Genomic DNA, 21,094 nt, shown 5'->3' with positions numbered 1-21,094 from the left:
CAGACAAAAGTGTTTTAGAGTTTTAAACGCTGATCAACTTTTGTGTGTTTTTTTGTTGCTTTAAAATGACGTCTATTTTGTTACGGTCGTGACATGAAATTGATTCAAACTGGAAAATGATATGTGCTGTGTGCATCGCAAAGTACCGGCCATAAAGTGTGATGCTTGCTCATACGCTTCTAATGATTTAACATTTTTAATATAACAGGGAAAGTTGAACTCCTCACCCACTCTCTCTCTCCAAACATGAAGCCTAACATAAGGACTAGTCTGATTGGAGTTCTGTCCGCTTGGGGGGGCTGAGCTCATCCGGGGGGGCTCACCTGCACTGGCGGAGCTGCTTGTAGTCGGGCACGCTGACCTCGAACAGACTGGCCGCCTCCACCAGGGACGACATCACCGCCTCCCGCTCGCCGATCTGCTGGTCCCAGGTGTCCAGCATCTTGTACGGGTTCTCGCTGTCGAACCTGCAGGAGCAGCAGCATGTGCGTGTGGACCCAAATGAACGCACTGAGATATGTAACGTACAAACTGTAGCTACCGTAGCCACTATATAAACTGTGTGGCTGTGCGCACTTGCGTATGTGTGCGTGTGCGTACCTTGTTTTTTGGTGTGTGTTGGTATGGGTGCCTGTGTGTGTGTGTGCGTGCGTGCGTGAAAATCTCTGCGTGCGTGCGTACGTTTGCGTGTGTTTCTTAATTTACGTGTCTGCGTTTGTGCGTGTCTGCATGTGTGTGTCTGCGTGGACACCATAAAGCCACTTCCACCTGCGTACAGCGACTTGGCTGTACACACACACAATTACGCGTCGATATTTCACCCAGAGAGGCAGCACTTTCCCGCACAGACGTAATATACAGGAGGCCCATCCAGCCGTAATGGCTGATTAATCGTAAGCCGTGCGTTCCCGGGCCCCGACGTCACTGCGGCCCCACCGCTAACCGCTACGCTCGCACGCCGTGACGATTAGCGGTGACTTCCAGGACATTAATGAGAAAATAATCGCCCCGTTATTAAGAGACCAATTATGCACATAACTAATACGACAATTTAGCATTATGACAACGCATCCCTGCACCTATGAATTAATTACCGCGACGGCGAGATTCAATTAGCCGTGTGGCTGGCGCGACGGGCCTTCAGACGATAACGCGCTGACGACTGATGCGGAGGGGATGGTGACATTTACGCATCCTGTCCTTCAGCAGACGGCCGCGCCACTCGCAGAGAGGGTCACTACGGTGGCCCAGACTGCGAGAACGAAACCGCGTATCGGAAACGATTTGCAAATTTGCAAAAACCAACGAGCACATTAACAGAAGGCACGTTAAACAGTCTACAAAATACGTTCGCAATTTTATTCTAAATGCATCCCCACTGCACTAAGGTCGCACACAACACCTTATTCAATCCTAAAATGTCCCTTCACTGCCCTTTATATGGTTACATTTGTTGTGTCATATCTGTGTTGAGTTATGCGTCGTCTTCCACTGTTCGGTTTTGTCGTCTGGTGATGAAGTGAATTGAAATCCCTTGAATTGACTTGCTCGAGTCAATACAGTTGGACCCACCTGAAGGGGCCGTGACTGCGGAAGTCCTCGCGGAAGGAGTGCTGCTCCACGTCAAAGGACGCGCACTTCCTGCGCAGGCCCGCCACCTCGCTAGCCTGCATCGGCGCCATCTGCTGTTTGACCGCCACCGCGTGCTTCTTTACGTTGATCCACTTCTCCGGCAGCTCCTGCAGAAACACGCAGAGACGAACGAGAGGAGTCAGAGGGGGGGGGGGGGGGGGGGGGGGAGGGGTGATGGATGGACGGGCGGACAGGTGGGAGGAGGGGGACGCAGGTTTGAGTGGCAGGCCTGATGATAAGGATCTAAGCCCAGGGAGAAAATGCTAAACCATGCAGTGAAGCCCAGACGACGGATCAGAGGAGAAACGCATGCATGTTAATTGTAGGGGAATTTTTTTTATATTTCTCAATGAGTTATTGAGTCGTGGAGCAATAACAATGGAATGACGTTAAATACTACGAATGGTAAAGAGATAAAAAGACGGTAAACGGTAACATAAAAAAAAAAAAGGTCCAAAGTTCCATGAATTTGTCCACCCTTTTTTCATCTACATAAGAGCATGAGACGTATTAACTCGGGAGTACATCGCGTTGCCATCAGTATGTATATCAGAAGCCAGTCTTCCCTGTTCACTTCACAGGCGTTAAATTATTCAACTCGTAACACAACTTTTTTTATGCAGACATATCCGCTGGAGAAATATGCCGTTGCATGTTTAAAACCATCCCACACCTTACCTCCAGCTGTGAGTGGAGGCAGGGGCCTTACCCCCAGCTGTGAGTGGAGGCCTTACCTCCAGCTGCTTGTGCACCACGTCGGGCAGCTCCTGCTCGTACACCTTCAGCAGGGCGATGGTCTGCTGCAGTGGCTCAAACATGGCGTCGGCCGTGGCCTGCTTCTCTTTGACCGCCAGCAGGTGACCCATGACCCCCACCAGGCTCCCGTGGTCGCCCTCCTCCACCGGCTGGCCCAGCCCGGCCCGGGTCACGCTCACAAAGTCCTGCAGGTCTGACAGACTGCGCCGGGCGTAGCACCACATCAGTTATCCAGCGATACATTAGAAGATGCCATTGATTTTCTTTTGGGGGGTCCCGGACTGATTGAGGGCGATTTCAAGCACATTACTCAGGGTAGATGTAGTCTGAGTTAATCTTTTTTTGGGTTGCTTTACCTGAATATTTAATGTAAATACGTTTTAGTCTGGCTCGTTAATCCGGACCACCGTGAGGTAGTGAATTGGGTCAGAAAGTGTGTGTCTTTGAGCTCACGATGTTGAATATTCCAACATACTTATATTGCATACTATATCGCTGTATTAAATATCAAGATCATTTGGTGATTCAAGGGTGAAATGTTGAACAAGGGAGTTCCTCTTAAACCACAGTTCAAAAGTCAACGTATTCTGTCGAACTCAACAATCAACCTGTGTTTCTCACCCACCCCTCTGAGTTGAACGTAGGCCCACATGTGTGTTTGTTTCGTCAAACCGCTGCTCCCATCCCTCCAGAAGGAAGGATGGGAGCAGGAGTGTGCGGGGGGTTCCCCAGCCAGGCGTACCTGCTGGTGACGTGGTCGACGAGGTGCTGCTTGAACATGAAGCTCCACTTCTTGATCACGTTGAGCAGGGCGCTCTTCAGCCCCCGGGCGTCCACCCTCATCCAGCCCTGGAACACGCACACGGGCACCAGCGCCTGCACCTCCTCGTAGATCCGCTCGTACCTGGGGACACCAGGCAGGGAACAGAGTTACTCAGGCCCCCGCGGGCAGGCAGTCAGGCAGGCAGGCAGTCAGGTGCAGTTAATTCACAAAAGCCCATTAATCACAATCACAGTCCCGCGAGGGCTTTTACTGCACCCACATTCAAATGAGCTTTGACAACACGCTGCTTAGCCTTTAGCCCTCAAATGAGCCCGTAAAAACCCGGGGATCGGATCTAGAGGGAGATACAGAGAGGACCTTGAGGAAGGGGGGGCTGGTGAGAGGGAGGGCGATGCCCTTTTAATGATGCAGGAGTGCTGAGGCAGAAGATAAAGGTTACGGTTCCGAGGTGGAAGACCATGCAGGACAAGCGTGGAGGTGAATAAAGTAGACGAGGTGAAGGACGGCGACGTACGGTTGAGGTGTGAGCATAAAGCGGCCAATTAGAGACAGAACGCTGATAGTTGGATTAGGGGAGAGCCGTTTGAGCTCTGTGAACGGACACTAGTTTAACATCTAAGGCGTTTCTCCCTTAGCAGTGGTGTAATATGTCACTGTATTTCATCAGGACTCTCCATAATGATACGATTCTATTTACAGTGCAAACAAGCGGTATGATTTCTAGAGGACATTGTTGAAGTCAATTATACAATTTCTTCAAAGGTGCAAAACAGAAGCAAAAAAATCATTCTGACATAATTTAACCATCAGAAATAATTGGAAGAGAGAATAAGGGTGTTAATTAAATTAAACTTAACCAAAGTGCATAAAAAGACCACAAAGAAATGTACACACACACACACACACACACACACACACACACACACACACACACACACACACACACACACACACACACACACACACACACACACACACACACACACACACACACACACACACACTTTCCTCCGCACCTGTCCACCTGCTCCTTGAAGCTGTCCAGCGTGGGGGGGGTCTCCGGCAGCCCCTCCGCCGAGCGCCCCTCGGCGTCCAGGGAGCTGTTGGCGAAGCCGTACAACAGGAAGTGCCTCATGAACTCCTTCCTGTCGTCCACGTACAGGTAGGCGTAGGTGTCCAGGGAGTTGCGGAACTCGCAGCAGGTCACCATGACGTTCTGGACGCGCTCCGTCAGCAGCTGGCGCATGTCCGTCAGGTCGGCCATGTCCTCCATGTCCGCCTGCGAGGGGAGAGGGGTCGAGGGACACGCTTTGATGTAGCCTAGCTTAGCATAGCATCATCGAGAGTGGAGGTACGGCACAGCATTACAGTATAATATAGCGAAGCATAGCATAGCGTTTATGAGCGCAGAGTAGCATCTTAGCATTGCACAGTTTAACATAGCGTAGCATAGCCTAGCATCAGGCGGGGTCACCCACCTGGTAGTGAGGGAGGGCAGAGTGCTGGGCGAGGCGGGCGATCAGGGCAGAGGTCTTGTACACGTCGTTGACCAGTCCCTCCACCAGCTCATAGAAGCCCGACCCGGACCCCAGCTCCAGGGACGGGCTGAACACCATGTCGGGCACCCTGAGCTCCAGCAGGGCCTCAAACAGAGGGCCCGCAACCGCCCTCTCGTCTGCAGAGAGAGGAGGAGGAGGAGGAGGAGGAGGAGGAGGAGGAGGAGGAGGAGGAGGAGGAGGAGGAGGAGGAGGAGATTTAGATGATGATGATGATGATGATGATGGTCCTAGATGGGACTGGGTCACTTCACCAATAATGATTTGTAATTCCTCTAAACGAGCCTGGTTTTATTTTAACATTTTTGGTCAGCAAATTGCAATACTGCCTCTTAATGGCTCTGTTAATTATTTATGATGAATATATTTTTTATGTGGTCAAAATGTTTCATCGAGCACTACATCATGACTAATTAACAAACTGTCGTGTTCAGCTGTGAGACTGTGTTTGTAACAGTGTACTCTTGAGTTATGAGGCAAGTTATTGGGAGATTGTGTCATCGGTGAACCCGTGACCTTTGAGTCAGAGTCAAAGTCATCAATCCAACTCGTTCATAAAACAGTTCTCTCGTTCTCTCCGGGATCGTCCTTTAAAAAAGACTCATTAGGCTCTGATGAAGTAATGTGATGGAATTAAAACGTAATTACTTAATAAACGATGAGCTATAAGACAAAATATAATTCCATTATATTGTGCTAGGTCTTGCGCCTGTGCTGAATAATTGTCCAAATTATTACACCTCATAGCTCTGCTCTCTCGTGTATTCTACAATCTACAAGTGTCTCCATCGCCCTGAATATATGAAGCTACCACAACGGTTTCTGTTGTTTTATTCACCCATTTGTTCCACAAATGTCTTCTTCACAAATTTTTTACAGACATTAGTGCCACAAATGTCGGTCTTCTTTTTGTTAACTTTTAATTTAACAATAACTTGATAGTTGTTGTTATTGAAGACAAACAAGACAAAACTTGTTTGGCCTGACAGGAAAAGAGTGCTATCATCATACCAAAAACCAAGCCTGTAGTGTACAGTGAGTGACTCCTGCCTCTCCACCGACGACATAATCGTTGGAGATAGGAACGCCAACATTTCAGTGAACAGAACTCCAAACATACCTTCCTATCTTCATGCACTCACTTCAGACATCTCAGACCTCTTTCGGAGGTGTAGTCAGCTGCCATTTAGTTTTTCTAATACAATTCAAACGCCTCGGGCTAGCTAACCTGTGTTGTCCAGGAAGAACTTGAGGGAGCACTCGATGCAGCTGAAGAAGCCATCCATGACCATGTCGTCCATGTACTCCACGTACGCCTTCCACTCCTCCGAGTCCGGGTCGGCTCCAAACAGCTCCCGGTTACTCTGAGGAAAGGACCGGGCATCAGCAAATGTTCAACAACACACACTGGGGTCGGCAAAAGAATCAATACCGAACCCCCGGCGTTGTTAATAGACTCACAGAACTTTGCATCCACAGAGAAACAGGTTCTTGAACTAAATGCCTGTGAAAGTTAACTAGAAAGCGCATACAACACAGTCAAAGGTATTGGATTTCGCAAATATAAAGCTCACTAAAAATCCTAACAAAACATAAAACAATTTGAATTAAATAATTGTAAATGGATACGAGATCAACTTTTTGAAATTGGTTTAAATCTAAGCATCCTTTTGACTCATTCAATGCCCACGATGTCAGCCCCTCAGATCCAAGCCTCATCAGCTAAAACTCCCCCAGCACCTTGAGCAGGAGGTGGATCTTCTCCCCCGAGGAGCGCACGAGGCCATAGAACTTCTCCAGCCTCTCGGGTCGGTCCTCCAGGCTGATCAGCGCCTCCTTCTTGCCCTCCCGCCGTCCGAAGATAGGAGAGGCCCAGGAGCGCGTGCACTTCTGGACCTCTTCCACGTTGTTCTTGGCCCTCTGGAGACGGCTCTCCAGGTCACACACACGGTCCCTCACGGCCTGGATGTACTCCCAGATGCCTTGGGGAGAGGAGGAGGTGGTGACGGAGGTGTTGGTGGTGGAGGCGGAGGTGGTGGTAACAGAAGGGCCGGGGGAGGATGCAGGGGAAAGGTTAAGAAATACATCACATTTAAAAATATATATACCGTGACGTAAATGTCGTAGTGCTTGGTCAACGGTCAACTTCACAGTGAAAATGGAGAAAAACCGGGTCGGCAAAGCGTAAACCAAAGAAAGATAAAGACACTGCCCTGGTACAACAAATACTGTCCATGTTCTGCCGCTAAGAGAGTCTCTCCCTCCCTACCTCCCTCTCTCCCTCCCTCTCTCCCTCCCTCTCTCCCTCTCTCCCTCTCTCCCTCTGTCTGTCTCTGTGTGTCTCTCCCTCTGTCTCTGTCTGTCTCTGTCTGTCTCTGCCTCCAGATGGGAGGCGGGCGACCCAGAGGAAGCAGTAAAGAGCGCTGCTTTGCACCGCAGCAAACACAACAACATCTCATCTGGTCTCCGCGTGCCGCGCCGCCCTCTCACGGGGGAAGGGGCTAATTGACTATGTGTCAATCTAATGACACGCCTTTGATTGAGCATCTCCCGAGTTCTCTTTGTTCCGTCGCACAGCCATCTTGAAACACAGGGCCCCCCTTGGGGGCCATGTAGGTCTGCAATGTTCTTCCAGAGACAGAGTGAGGGAGCGGTTTCAGTCACACACACACACACACACTGATATTACATAATAAAAGGTAATATCAGTAATAATGATGTTGGGAAATGGTGCTCGTTTGTCAACTCTGCACGTGGGGGGAAATGATATACGTGTGTGACGCAACCTTTGGTGACCGTGTGTAACTTTCATCTGGCGCTGGAGTCGTCCATCAACCGTGGACGCGTTTTGTGCCTCTGTCACGCCGAGGCGTTGTGTGTTACAGGGATCAATTGGGTAAAATGAAAAACAGGCCATATCAAATGGTCGTGTATCTTAGTTGCACAATATGACGCACTCGTGAGGCATGTGAAACACTCACACACACACACGTATACAGACACAAACGTAGAAAACATGGATCCATCCACAACCAAGGCCTGCGTATCCAAGTACACAGAAGCGTGCATCGTGGTAAGGTCAGTTATGATCCGTTCGTCAGAGACTAGCGAGACCGGCCCACCTTCGCTGTTCCAGTTCAGACTCTCCTCCGCCCTCTTCAGCTGGACGTCCACCTCCTTCAGCTGGCCCTGCAGCAGGGGGTACTCCACGCTTAGCAGGGACGAGATCACCTGCAGAGAACACAATTACAACACACAAACACACCTTTATGTTATGCCTCCAAATTCAACCCTGATGAATGTGCTATTATGCCGGAGGATCCGGGGTCTAATATTGACAAGGGAAAAAATATATACACAGGGGTGATTAGACTGCTGTGCAATATCGGCGTGGGATTGCAGTGAAGCAAACACAACGATTGGAAGCCGCGACCTTCGGGGACAATCAATGTGACAAAGTTCACCCCCTGTTAATGAATCCCGATTCATTTCTAAACACAAGCTGCGGTTTTTTCTAACACCTCTTATTAAATGTCATATTTCCTAGGCTCTGTTCAGGCAGAGTTTATTCCAATAGATTGTGAACAACAGCAACGGCACAATATTGTCGATATTGTGAATGTTTCGGTTGATGCATCGGTGACCTCCATAGTTTGTTCGTTTATGATAATTTATGTACATAAATTAAAGTAATTATTTCAAGGCTCTCCTTCAAAGGAGATCCGATGTCGATGAGACTACCTTAAAGTAAAAGTTGAAAAAAAAAACTAAAATGGCACCTTGTTGTACTGCCTGGAGATCAGCTCCAGGTTGGTGATGTACTGCTGCAGCTGCCCCCTGGTGGTGTAGATCTGCACTGCGGTCTCAGGGATGCTCTCCATCTGTGTGGCCTCCAGGTACTTCACCTCCCTCAGGACCGACACCAGCTGCAGAGGACACCGTCGGGGATGGACAGATGGCCGGACGGTAAACAGAGCGTAAGAAAGAGGGAGATGCACAGTGAGGGCTTTCACAACAAAGGGTTTTTTTTTCCCTCTGTTTGTTTCGTGACTAAAGTCAAGTCAAGTACATCTTAGTTGTAGAGCAGCACTCACAGTTACAGACTCAAAGGGCCTTCAAAGGCCTTGCATTCGATGGCACTTCAGCTATCAACAAGCCACCGAGACTCATAGACATGAAGGCGTGCGAACTTTGGAATTCAACTCGAAAGCGAAAAAACACGCAGAAAGTGGCTCCACTCCAATGTCAAGCACACACAGGGGAAAACTTTGGGACTGGTTTGTGACTCGTGCAGCAACACCATCCCGTTGTCCTCAAGTCAAGTCAATATTGTTCAGCCCTTAATCCAAGCTGCAGTCTCAAAGGACTTTACAGGCCATGTATTTACGAGACCTCATAATCCTAACCCCCTAAAGTTCATTGAAACGTAATTATAGACACAAACTCGCACACATACAGACAGACAGATGCATACACACAAGTACATGCGTCACACGTGCACGCACAAACACATACACATGCACACACACACATATACCCCCGCACATTCCCCGCTCTACAATCCCCCGCCACACACACACACACACACACACACACACAGACCTGGGGGTTGAAGTTGACGGTGACGTGGCGCGTGGTTGGCTCCCGGCTGATGATAGGCAGGTTGAGGTTGTACATGGACAGCTCGGACACGCCCTCCGCCCAGCCCTCATACAGCGCCCCGGAGTACCTGGATCAGCACATCACACACACACACACACACACACACATTAAAGGGGACCTATTGTATTTTTGTGTCAATAAAACTTATTTGAAGCAATGTCTCTCGATTGTATAGTAAAACAACGTTGGTCAATCATCATCATCAATCACCATCTATAGAGTGATCTCCAGGCCTGGACTAATGCTTGTCTGAAAACAGTGGGGGTTCCCTTGTGACCACTCTTTCCTTGTTGATTGGTCTTCCGGCTATTATATTCTTGGGGCGAAATTTCGTAGCGGAAATGCTCCTTCTTTTGGTTCCCCATTCGTCGCTGTCGTTGCTGCTGGTATGGATCATTTTGAGCAGGAAGTGCTTGACTGAGGAGAACCGTTAGCTACGTCACGGTCAGCTCAAAACTAACCCGTCGATTTGTCTGGAGTGACTTTACTGTGGGACCACAGAGAGACACGGCCGGTTTCATATTTCGATACTCCTGATATTCCTGATGTATTCCGTATTCCATGCAAGGGCAGGGAAAGTTTGATTTGCACGATAGGACCCCTTTCATACCCTCTCACTCTCGATCTAAAAAGGTCCTCAACCAACAGCTCACGTCGGAATAAAAAGGCGTGGCATCAATGTAAACCGACACACTCGTCAGAATTGTTAACGTCAACTGCTTGAATTGTTAACGTCAAGGCCTGCATGTCATCGCAGCCAATAACACGACAACAGCTACAGTAACAAGGACAAGCACACAGCATCAAAAAAAAAAAAACAGTGCAGCGAAGAACATTATGCAAATAAAGATAATTCACGCGTGAAAAAAACTAAAAAAACTACGCAAAAGCGTCCCAGGAGCTCGTCAGCGCGTTGCAAGTACTCTCCGCGCTCAGATAGCCTGCGATGGCGTCGATGTCCCCAGGAGCAGCGGCCAAACTTATTGGATTTCAGCTGCGAGCTTCATCTCAGCGGCGCCACCGCTGCCGCGCGTCGGACGCAGAGGCAATCAAAGGCGGCGGCCCCAAGTCGTAAATCACAGCGCGCGTGTTTGTCTGCCGAGTCGCTCCTGGAATACCGGGATATGTAGAGCGGGCCGCGGCGGCCTCTGATTATGACAGCATAACAAGGAGAGTCAGGGGGGCGGAGGCGGGGGGGGGGGGGGGGTCATTTCTTGATGGGAGTAAATTGAGGACAGGCAGCTGCTGTTCTTCATCATTCTATTAAGATCTGGGGGGAGACGGTGGGTGGAGGAGGGGAGGGGAGGGGGGGGGGGGGGGGGGGGGGGGGGCGCGGGTGTGAAGCGGTGATATCAACCGTGTGACGCGTGAGAAATGAGCCGTGGCCCGGGAGATAATCTTTCTGTGTTTTGGTGTGGGCCTGTGTGTGTGTGTGTGTGTGTGTGTGTGTGTGTGTGTGTGTGTGTGTGTGTGTGTGTGTGTGTGGCCTGTGTGTGTGTGTGTGTTTTGGTGTGGGCCTGTGTGTGTGTGTGTGTGTGGGTCTGTGTGTCTGTGTGTGTGTGTGTGTGTGTGTGTGTGTGTGTGTGTGTGTGTGTGTGTGTGTGTGTGTGTGTGTGTGTGCCATCCACCCCACAAGAACGCATTCTAAACGTACACACATCCCACACGCGCGCCACCACGCAAAAAAACGCTCACTTACACCGGAGCGGAAACTCGATTCAACCCGCCAAACACCGCCAATCAACCCCCCCCCCCCTCCCCCCTCCGTCCCACTAGACCAATAGGGTCGGCTTTGTCTTGTGTTATTGGGACGCTGGCTGGTCCGCGGGGCCACCTCTCATACAGCACGGAGACGGGCGGCGGGGGGCTTCGAGGAGTCTTCTGAGGTAATCTACGGGGCCAGCGCGCGGCGTAATGAGCACATCCGTCACAACCGCGGGCAGCTGCGAGGGCTCACCGCGCCCCGCCCGTTCCCGGGCTTGGCAAAAACGCTAAGGCACTCAATTAAGAGAGCGGAGCAGGGATCTGTGGGTCCGAGGGGGGGGCGTTATGGTACGGTTGAGCGGGGATGATGTGTTTCGGCTATGGTTATGCACCGTGGTGGGGATTCGTTTGTCATGTGATTTATGGTTACGCGTTGGAAAATCCCACGCTGGAAACGTTACAACTTTTTACGGAACGATGTTGATTACATGATAAGTTGATCTCAGATAATACCGAAGCCAAGACCCTTATTGTTTTAAAGCCTCGTTTTCTGAGGGAATATCTCGTTGTCGCCGCAATTAAGTCCACAGACGTGTGTGCTTTGATGCGTTCCGACAGCGCATTCGTCTTGCGTGGATGTGAGGCCATTAGAACAACAACAAACAATAATGTTGGATTACGAACCGCTCGAGGCAGCAGGGAACTACTACGCCCGCGTACAGATTAGATTCCTCCGTGTTGAATGATGAACAGGACCGGCAGCAAGGGGGATCTCTCTCTCTCTCTCTCTCTCTCTCTCTCTCTCTCTCTCTCTCTCTCTCTCTCTCTCTCTCTCTCTCTCTCTCTCTCTCTCTCTCTCTCTCTCTCTCTCTCTGATGTTATTTTCCGGCTTACTTCCTCCATATTTGCCCAGTGCCTCGGCCCAGTGCACATGATGCGTCGTTGGTGACAGACGAGATTGTGACTGTCAATGAGATTGAACCAATTATTTAACCAAGGCGATTGGTTCAATGGAATAGCGCACCTGTCCAGGAGCTCCATCATCTTGTCATACTTCTGGACAGCCCTCACGCCTTCTGCCGTCTCCAGACACCTGGGCGTGATAGGTAGGTAGGTAGGTGGGTAGAGCAGTTCATTTTTAATACCATGAGATGTCACGTTAATGTAAGGTTTGAATTAAGAGAAACATTTTCAAACTCTTATTTTGAAAAGAATAATATGTGATATGAAGAGCAACATTTCGGAAAAACGTGTTGGAACGTCAATAATGGCAATGTGGTTCAATGATATGATGGCTTCTGATATGTTTAAATATGAATCATATACATGATTCATAGATGATGACTTAAACAACATCCCTAAAGACCTAGTCCCTTAGATCGATGGGAGTCATTTCCATACGACACCGTCCATCACCCAGTCCATCCAGATAAAATGCTCTGTGCAGCAGGGGTCAGAGGTCACTCACGGGAAGGAGAAGTGTCTGAACTTGGAGAACTGAGCCCGGAGACGACCCTGGAGCTGCTGGGCCCACCTCAGTCCGCCGGCCACCTGGGGCATGTTCCTGCTCACCAGGCTTCGCCCGCCTGCAGGTTGGGCCACACAGAGGGAGAGAGAGAGAGAGAGAGAGAAAGAGTACCAGGACTCGTTTACCAGTCCACATCTGCACCGACACCCCGCCTTAAACACGGCCGCTGCCCCACGGCTTAGCTCATGAGGTAGGCCCGGAGGTTGCTAGTTCGAGTGTCGAGGTCTCCCTGATCAAGAGACCTATCCCTAACCGGTCCCCGACGAGCTGGCTGGTGTGGTTGACTCTGCGTCAGTGTGTGAAATAGTGGATGAACGCCACGAAAGTCGCTTTGGCTAAAAGCTAAAAAAGGGATAAATGCCCTAAATGTAAATGTTAACTGCAAGAGAGACACTCAACTCGCATCACTCTATCCCATCCAGATTATTCCAATACAACACTTGTACTGCAATTTATATATAGTCACGGGTGTTGTCTTGTGTTGTCACGTCTATCTATGCATTCAGATGATTTCGTCCACTGATCTGCTATGTTGTCTTGATTTGAGTTGATCGCTCAATGCCAGCAGCCTCGTCTGTGCGGTCATTTAAACTAATTTAATTGAAGCACACAATGCATATTAGACTGCAGGGCAAGGAGAAAGGCAGTAGATATTCCTTAGTCATTATTGGGATACATTTCTCTCAGTTTCGCTTTATTATTGTAGAAGAAGAGTTTGAAATGGTACCATCGCCCTCTGCAGTCTGCACACGCTGGTTGTAGATGATCTTACAGCACTCCAGCTCGTCGTCCAAGGCTGACACGAGGAGCGGGTACCTGTCCTGGGCGTCCGTCGACACCAGGGGGCGCTCCAGCAGGCTGCCGAACATATCCAGGACCTGCACATTCATCAGGGGAAAGGACCACGAAAAGATTGAACTACATCTGTGTGTGCGCGTGTACGTGTGTGTGCGCGTGTGAGTGTATATTGGATTTGACCAATCATGTTGCTGGGGGGCAGGAATCTGTCAGTGGGCAACAGTGAACACATAAACTCTAGTTAATTAAACTAGTTAATTAACTTCCCCGGTGGCCGCTGGAAAGACCTTACAGAACACCATCGTTTCTGAGACAAAGGGTCCGTTTCAAAATCCCCACCGTGTGACTGGTCACTGTTGAAATACACTTATCCAATTCCCCTTCTCAAAGCTCCATCTTGCAATACGCAAATGAGTTTCTGTTCGGTAGGAAAGCTCCGTAACGAAACAGGAAGCTAGCCGTAACTCCCCCCAGAAGTTCTGCTATAGCGTAGGGCTGCTGGAGCCAAGATCTCTCTCTCTGTGTGTGTGTGTGTGTGTGTGTGTGTGTGTGTGTGTGTGTGTGTGTGTGTGTGTGTGTGTGTGTGTGTGTGTGTGTGTGTGTGTGTGTGTGTGTGCATGCGTCCGCCTCACCTTAAAGCACTGCTCCAGCCCTGACGCGTCGCTGAAGGCCTGGCAGCAGACGGCTCCCAGCCGGCGGTCCGCGTCCTCCACCTTCAGCTGGAACGCTCGGACGTCCGCCTCAAACTCCTACGGCCCGACAGACCCAACCGTACCCGTGTGAGGCCCGGTAAGGGGTAAGGGGAAGGGTTAAGGGGTAGGAATGGGATTGGGCCTAAGGCCCAATCCCATTTCTTCCCCTTACCCCTTCCCCTTACCCCTTCAAAACAAGGGGGAGGGGTAAGGGGAAGGGGTAAGGGGTAGAAATGGGATTGGGCCTTAGTTACTTTCATCTATGATTGAATCAGGTTTTTTTTCCGTAAACCTCATTTGAGCGGGTTGCTTTTTCGCGTTGTCAAGCAAACATCTGGTCGATAGTTCTACCTGACCGCTGCTTTTAATGCTTGATTTACAACGCATTGATTTGCAACTGTACATCACCCTCGGAATGTGGAATCGACTCAACGAGGATCGAGTTGCAACGCTGTGGGAAAATATGTACGTTGAAGTTGCGTGTGACTATGCCGGCATATTCGGAATAACTCCGGGATAAAAATACACCAGGTCAACGCTTTGTACTTCCATCCAGAACAACATGCAATGGAATGCAATGCACATTAAAACAAAGCACACCACCGGGACTTTGCTGCACTATTAAATTCTTACGACGTGGGATAGGTCATCTCCGTGATGCATATATACCATCAGATGTTAATTAAGAATCTTCATGTAGAAGAAACCACAAAGGGTTCAGGCCGTCACACACATACGAGTGTGAAATGGGATGTATACTGTTTGTGCCAATCCATTTCTTTTCCATCTGGGTGGCATTGGCATCGGTGCCATTCTTTGTACCTTGTTGTTGAGGTCCAGGCAGTCATAGGGCTTCTCCGTCAGGGTCTTGTACGTCTCCAGGAACTCCAGGTGGAGGCACTGGACCTGCTGGCTGAGCCCTTTCCCTCGCACACCCCCGAACTCCACCTTCTCCAGCTTCAGCAGGTCCATCGCCGTCAGGAGGATGTCCTGGAAGGGGTTGTATCAGCGATCATTTCAACTGTTAAACATTGTGATTGGTCAAGGCCAATGTCCACTCTTCACGAAATAGGGTTTGACTTGTGAAATGCGTACGCGCGCGCGTGTGCGTGCGTGTGTATCATTAAATATGTTATGGTCATTATTATTACTTATGACTTGTTATTATGACTTGTCAACAGGTTTTTTATCATAATCAAATGGCTTATAAGGTGGATCCAAAAGATAACACTGATCCAATAGGACCAGCCAGGATTTCATTCCTATGATCTGACGTCCAAAGCCACTATCTGGGTACTTTTGGACCAAAAACATAGTATAACAATAATTTCAAAAAGCACCACGCAACCAAGCAAGCCGTTGCTATTATGCTAGAAGTGTGGTGTCGACCAATAGGAGGGTTTAAACATTGGTGCGATTAAAAATGGGGCTCAGTTCACCAAAGAGACCCCTTGGCGTCATCCATCACGCCCGTGGTCCCCTGCCCTCACCTCGACGGTCTGCACCCTGTCGATGAAGCGGTCCAGCCTGGAGAACACCAGGGCTGGGGAGAAGTCCCAGGGGGGCACCGTCCTCCCGTTCCTCTGGTACTGGCTCAGGTTGGCCCTGCTCACGGAGTAGGTCTCCCTGAAGAGCTGCAGCACCTCCAGGCCCGCCCGCACCTTGGGGAGGGTCTCGGAGAGCTCTCCCTTCAGGACCTCCTCTGGGCTCAGGAAGGTCCGGGCCTGGGCGGGGACAGAGGGGGGGTGGGAGGATGAGTTACCAGCAGAGATACTTTGTTAGTTGTGTGCTTTACCAGTTGCCTGTAGAGACAAACCATGATGTATGATGAATTTAAGTAAGTAAATGGTAAATAAAGTTGTAGTCAAAGCATCATTTTTCAAACAAGCTTTCCAAAGTGCCTGACGGAAAAGATAAGTCAGACATTAGCCCACAGAAACCCGACAAAAGTGAAAGTGCCCCACCCTATGAAAGTGCAGAAAACCAAAAGAATGAATAAAAAAGAGATCAGCTCTAGTGTTTCTGGGTATGGATGAAGCCAAACCACCAGAACAAACCATCAAGGTCGTATTTGTTTGTAGCGTTGCAAGGAAAGCGTGAGGCAACAACACTATTAATAATGCTGGACAAAAAATGTTGACTGTTGATTTGCAGAAGATGAATGCACACTAGCAGAAGCCCCAGAGGGGCGACGTGTCATTGGCTGATGCATGCACACATGCAACGCTGCCCTGCAGTGATGTAGTCATTATCGGACCAATTATTTTTCCTTTTCCTTTTTTTAAGAACTCTGTTATGGTGTTCACAGACAGAACGGTGTGCCTGCACCATAGACCGAATGAAAAATACCTGCACAGAGCAGAAGCAAAAATCTATTTGAAACTCCTTTTGTCTAACGGTAAGCACACGGGCGCTGTCTCCCGCTGACAGAGTAAAGCGTCTTGACAGACGCACTGGAGCACCTGCTGGATGAGGAGGTTGCAGGTCTCCTGCAGCAGCACGATGAGGCGAGCGGGCGTGTTGTAGTAGCGGGAGTGGGCCCACACCAGGCACACCGTGTGCATCAGCGGCCCGATCTGACGGCTCACGTCGGGGAAGTCCCCGTTCTCCACGTCCTCGAAGACCCTCTGCAGGGGCTTCAGGTGGGTGACGATGTCCTGCGCTTCCTCCAGCGCTGGCGGGGAAAACGAGGGGGAGAACACAGGTGTGACCAGCGATGACTTTACCCCGGGTGATTCTCGGTGATTAACAGTCTTCATTAATGTAGTGCGCTGTCTGTACACGGCCACCTAGCAAAACAGTCTACAATCAAGCCCCTAAATGTACAATAGTTTACTGTACACAGCACTGGTAGTAGTAGTAGTAGTAGTAGCAGTAGGTGTAGTAGCAGTAGGGCTGTCAACGAATATTCGAAGTTCGAATATTCGTTCGAAATGTATCCAAAAACGCGAATTCGAACGTGAAAATTAATATTCGAATGTGAAAAAACATTCCCGCGGTACAAGCGCCTCTATCTGCTTTGTGAATGAGCCTCTGTCTGTTCGCGATGTCCCTCATAATATTCGAATGTGAAAAAACACTCCCGCGGTACAAGTGTAACAGACTAGTATTGTGAAGAGCGAATGTATTTTATCCCCTCGGGATTTCCGTACTTGGATATAGGTATTCCAGCTCGGCTATGCCATTCAATAAGCATCCGAAGTAGAGCTCAGGGAGCTAGTAGTCTGGCTGGTGAAAGCTGCTATAACGCAATGTTCTCGGCAAAGTCCGAGACAGCTTTTTTTTCATGAATCCGAACGGTGCGTAGTGCTGGCCCTTTCGCTGGCATGGTGGAAGACGTAGGCGACATGCATTTTTTTCTTTATCGATTTTAATAGGCCTTCTCGATAAATGGTAAGCAAAGCAAGGAACGTTACCACTAGCATACTTTGTAACATTCAGAAGCGGGCGTCTTCTTCAGATTACTATAGTTTGCGCGCTTGCAGGTGTGGTGGTGAAATGCAAGCGATACAAAGTTGTGGCTTTTCATGATTAGGCCTCCACGTTACTGGGCTGTTTATATGATATATATATGTCCCACTAATTTGAACCATGGTTTTGTCGCATTATTGACATATTGACGGCAACTGCGTAAAATAGGCAACCAGATATTCGAATAGTTCGAATTCGTGATTTTTTTCCAAACGAACATTCGAATGTCATTTTTGAGCAATTTTGACAGCCCTAAGTAGCAGCAGAGGTGGTAGTAGTTGTAGAAGTAGTTGAAGATACATTAGAAGGAGTATAAGTATCAGTATCAGTAGGAATATGGTTGCAGAGGTCACCTGCCAGTACGTCCTTCAGCAGGCTCTTGAAGGCGGGGTAGTAGCTGCTCTCCATGGCCTCCATCAGGTCCGCCATCCTGCACACCTTGGTGGATATGAGCTGGGTGTGGATACACTGAAGGTCTGCGTGCCTTCAGAGCACAAGTACAAGGGAAAGACCGTGAATCCAAGGGGTCAGGAAAGCCCACGTTTGAGCAGGGGAACTTCCGCCCAGTAGATTCCAAAAAAGTGGGATGTTGAAGTTGAAAACAACATGATATAATGATCAAAATAAATGAAACTTTTGGGACCGTTGTGAGGTGTTGTGAAAAGCTTGCTCGAGCCACGGTGTGCAGCCATTTGAGAACAAAACAAAGAGCAAAGTTTGTTCAGCCAAACTTTTTGGGACCCAATCTGAATATAAGTGGCTGTGGCCTGTGGCTTAGACAATTATTTGAAGATTGAAAAAATTATATTTAGTTAAAAACTACTTTTTTGGTCACAAGATATCGCCACAGGTTCCTTGAGCTGGTTTAATTGTACTTTTCGTTCCTGGCCCATTTCTATCATTGGATAATATTATTTACATGTCCGCTAGGATTTGAGAGATGAAAGGGATGAATAAACATCCCTCAGCACACTCGACAATTCAGAAAGATGCGAAGCGTAGGTGGGAGGCTAATGGGTGCTACAACTTCAAGTGGGGACTTCAAACTCCAGCGATCAGGAGTTGAAGGACCTCAGAGCCACCAAAAAGTTTCTTATCGCTCCGTCTTTGACCCCAAAAGAAATCCCACTTCAGAAAAGCTTAAAAGAGCAATCATTAAAGGACAATACTGAAGGCGATATCCACAAACGTCCCTAAGTGCTCTCTCCTTTGGGGCCAAAACAGCTCTAAAGCCCAATTACATGAAGCAGCCGTCTTAAAACGGGATATTACCAAACATCTAAAGAGAGAAATGTAAAACAAAAGCAGCAGACGCCAACTGATAAACACCACAGTGGTGCAGACACAGGTTTTAACGACTTTAATAACGCAGCTCGGGGCTGACCTGTTCTTCCAGAAGAGCAGCTCTGTCTGGGGCGTGGGGTTGCGGTCTTCCAGCAGGGCTTCTGAGGAGTCCTTCTTCAGCACGGCTCGGACCTGATGGCTCCACTCGATCACCAGCGTCTCGATGGCGTGGATCACCGTCTTGTCGGCCACCTCCCCTCTGGCCAGAGCGCCAGACAGAATGTGATGTGATGGAGGGGTGATTAGTGAAGTCAAAATGAGATCTAATTCGACCCGCCGTTGGAGCAGCGCAGCAGGAGCAGTGGGAGGGGATCATTACGCTAACATGGATGTCTTTGAGGTGTGGGGGGGGGGGGGTTCAGGGGCATCCCAGGTGAACACAACATGGAGGAAATACAAACTGAAAATATAGTATAAATTGTATAAAAAAAGTATAATTGTTAACAATTTCAAAACAAATTAGATATATAAAAATAAAAATGGACGAAATGGACATCTGCTGGGAACCTTGATGTGGGGCAATACTTAGAACTGTGTGAGGAAGTGTGTGTAATTGGGTCGACGTAAACAGTACCTCCCTCCTGCGAAACTAGTGGATTATCTCTTGCTCCATGTACTCTCTTTTTTAACATTAACTATAATCTAACATCACGTCCTGACAGACCTACTACTGTGCTTCTGTGGATTGCGTTTATTGTCGGTTGCTAAATCGTATTTACGTATGAAACAAATGCTTAAACAAAGAAATGTGGCACACATTCTTATATCTTCCTGCTGAAATATTCATAATTGAATATGGCCTCTTGAACTAAATAAAAATTAAACACAAGTTGCTAGGTGCCATGGGGCTAACAACACCTGAATTATAACATATTGTTGACTATATATTTAGGTGTCCCCCACCTGCAGTCGAGCTCAAGGGAGGCCTGCTCCACACTCTCGACCCCAGCAGGAAGGGGCAGGAGGGTCTTGCCCTTGACTTGGCCCGACACCACAAACACGTTGGTCTTGAGCGAGTTGACGTGGTGTCTGACGTCGTGGGACACCACCTGCGGCCAGTCGCCGTGGTTGTTGCCGTTGGACAGCAGCGGGACCAGCACCTGCGACGTTGAACAGGGAAGAATCCGTTAAACGGGTTCATGGAGGTCCAAAATATGGATCATATTTATTAAAATATGGGGGTCCCATAAATCAACCGTCCACCAGGGCACGCCGCCCGTGGCCGTATAATTATGATTTCAGGTATAGGAGAACACTGAGGAATAAAACACCAATATTTCTGCATTCTGAAACATTGATTGGCCAACGGTAATTCAGTTGGTATTTATTATAAAGAACTGCATTTCATCTCCAGCCTTAAGCGCTTACCTCCTCAACTAAAGCTGAGAACTGGTCGATGGGGGCACAGGCCAGGTCCCCGTACACCACAGTACATTTCATCTTGTCAGGGGTCAGGGTGATGTTACTTCGCTTCACGAAGTACACCGCCTTGTTTTTGGAGCTCGTCGGGAAGGTGGAGTCGGGGACCAGGAGCCCGGCGGCGGTTAGGGACACCACCAACGTGATTTGGTCCGCCTTGTCCAGAAACTCCTGGACCACCTGCCTGTGCTCCTCGGTGGAAATACACTTCTGCCATTTGTCCGGTTTCAGTTTCAACGTCTTCAGCACGTAGTCCTCAAGGAACCCTAGCCGTTTGTCCTCAGGGGCAGACCCGTCCATCGCTGCTGGGTCCTGGGTATGTGTGTGGGACAGGGGTGTCGTGATTTGTGTGTGGTAGTGATTGTTTCTCGGCATCCATGGTAACGCGTCGCGGTGTTTGAGCCGGCGGTTGCTCAGGGGACACACGTGACGCCGAGGTGGACCTGATTCTGACCCCTGATCCCGGCCATTCTTCCAGACCAACGATCATGCGTTTGAGTTGACCCCGAGTGGTTGATCATGTTCAACGTGTCCTCCTTCCAAATGACTGCTATTACAATTTGGTTGTAAACCACGCAACGTAAGGGGATTCGTGGACATTTCCACATTTAAATGGGCCGCCGGTGTCTCCAGCGTTAAAAGTGTTACAAACCGCAGCATGTCGCACTCTCCAGCTGCTCCAATAGTCTCTGCAGAACCGGAAGCTGCAGGTTCTGCACTGCATTTCTAGGAGCTAATTATTCTTTTT

The 21,094-nt window shown here is 49.1% G+C and overlaps 1 protein-coding gene across 1 annotated transcript in view; it reads right to left on the bottom strand.

Moving 5' to 3' along the window:
• dnah9 (dynein, axonemal, heavy chain 9) overlaps nucleotides 1-20,872 on the bottom strand; it is a 147,424-nt gene extending 126,552 nt beyond the window's left edge. The window contains exons 1-22 of the mRNA XM_030339717.1: nucleotides 20,296-20,872; nucleotides 19,831-20,027; nucleotides 18,968-19,126; nucleotides 17,937-18,067; nucleotides 16,575-16,786; nucleotides 15,603-15,836; nucleotides 14,935-15,102; nucleotides 14,053-14,169; nucleotides 13,350-13,500; nucleotides 12,563-12,680; nucleotides 12,119-12,187; nucleotides 9,331-9,457; nucleotides 8,508-8,654; nucleotides 7,851-7,959; nucleotides 6,469-6,710; nucleotides 5,957-6,092; nucleotides 4,651-4,847; nucleotides 4,189-4,451; nucleotides 3,131-3,292; nucleotides 2,367-2,589; nucleotides 1,573-1,739; nucleotides 324-467 (exon numbers count right to left, since the gene is read on the bottom strand). Of these exons, the coding sequence (XP_030195577.1) occupies nucleotides 324-467; nucleotides 1,573-1,739; nucleotides 2,367-2,589; nucleotides 3,131-3,292; nucleotides 4,189-4,451; nucleotides 4,651-4,847; nucleotides 5,957-6,092; nucleotides 6,469-6,710; nucleotides 7,851-7,959; nucleotides 8,508-8,654; nucleotides 9,331-9,457; nucleotides 12,119-12,187; nucleotides 12,563-12,680; nucleotides 13,350-13,500; nucleotides 14,053-14,169; nucleotides 14,935-15,102; nucleotides 15,603-15,836; nucleotides 16,575-16,786; nucleotides 17,937-18,067; nucleotides 18,968-19,126; nucleotides 19,831-20,027; nucleotides 20,296-20,721 (3,899 nt within the window). The 5' untranslated portion in view covers nucleotides 20,722-20,872. The remainder of the gene's footprint in view (nucleotides 1-323; nucleotides 468-1,572; nucleotides 1,740-2,366; nucleotides 2,590-3,130; nucleotides 3,293-4,188; nucleotides 4,452-4,650; nucleotides 4,848-5,956; nucleotides 6,093-6,468; nucleotides 6,711-7,850; nucleotides 7,960-8,507; nucleotides 8,655-9,330; nucleotides 9,458-12,118; nucleotides 12,188-12,562; nucleotides 12,681-13,349; nucleotides 13,501-14,052; nucleotides 14,170-14,934; nucleotides 15,103-15,602; nucleotides 15,837-16,574; nucleotides 16,787-17,936; nucleotides 18,068-18,967; nucleotides 19,127-19,830; nucleotides 20,028-20,295) is intronic.
• Nucleotides 20,873-21,094: the final 222 nt, after the last annotated feature.

This window comes from Gadus morhua, chromosome 18 (genome assembly GCF_902167405.1).
Source record: "Gadus morhua chromosome 18, gadMor3.0, whole genome shotgun sequence".
Lineage (NCBI taxonomy): Eukaryota > Metazoa > Chordata > Actinopteri > Gadiformes > Gadidae > Gadus > Gadus morhua.
Note: the sequence above shows the minus strand (reverse complement) of the source record. Positions and strands in the feature narration are given on the sequence as shown.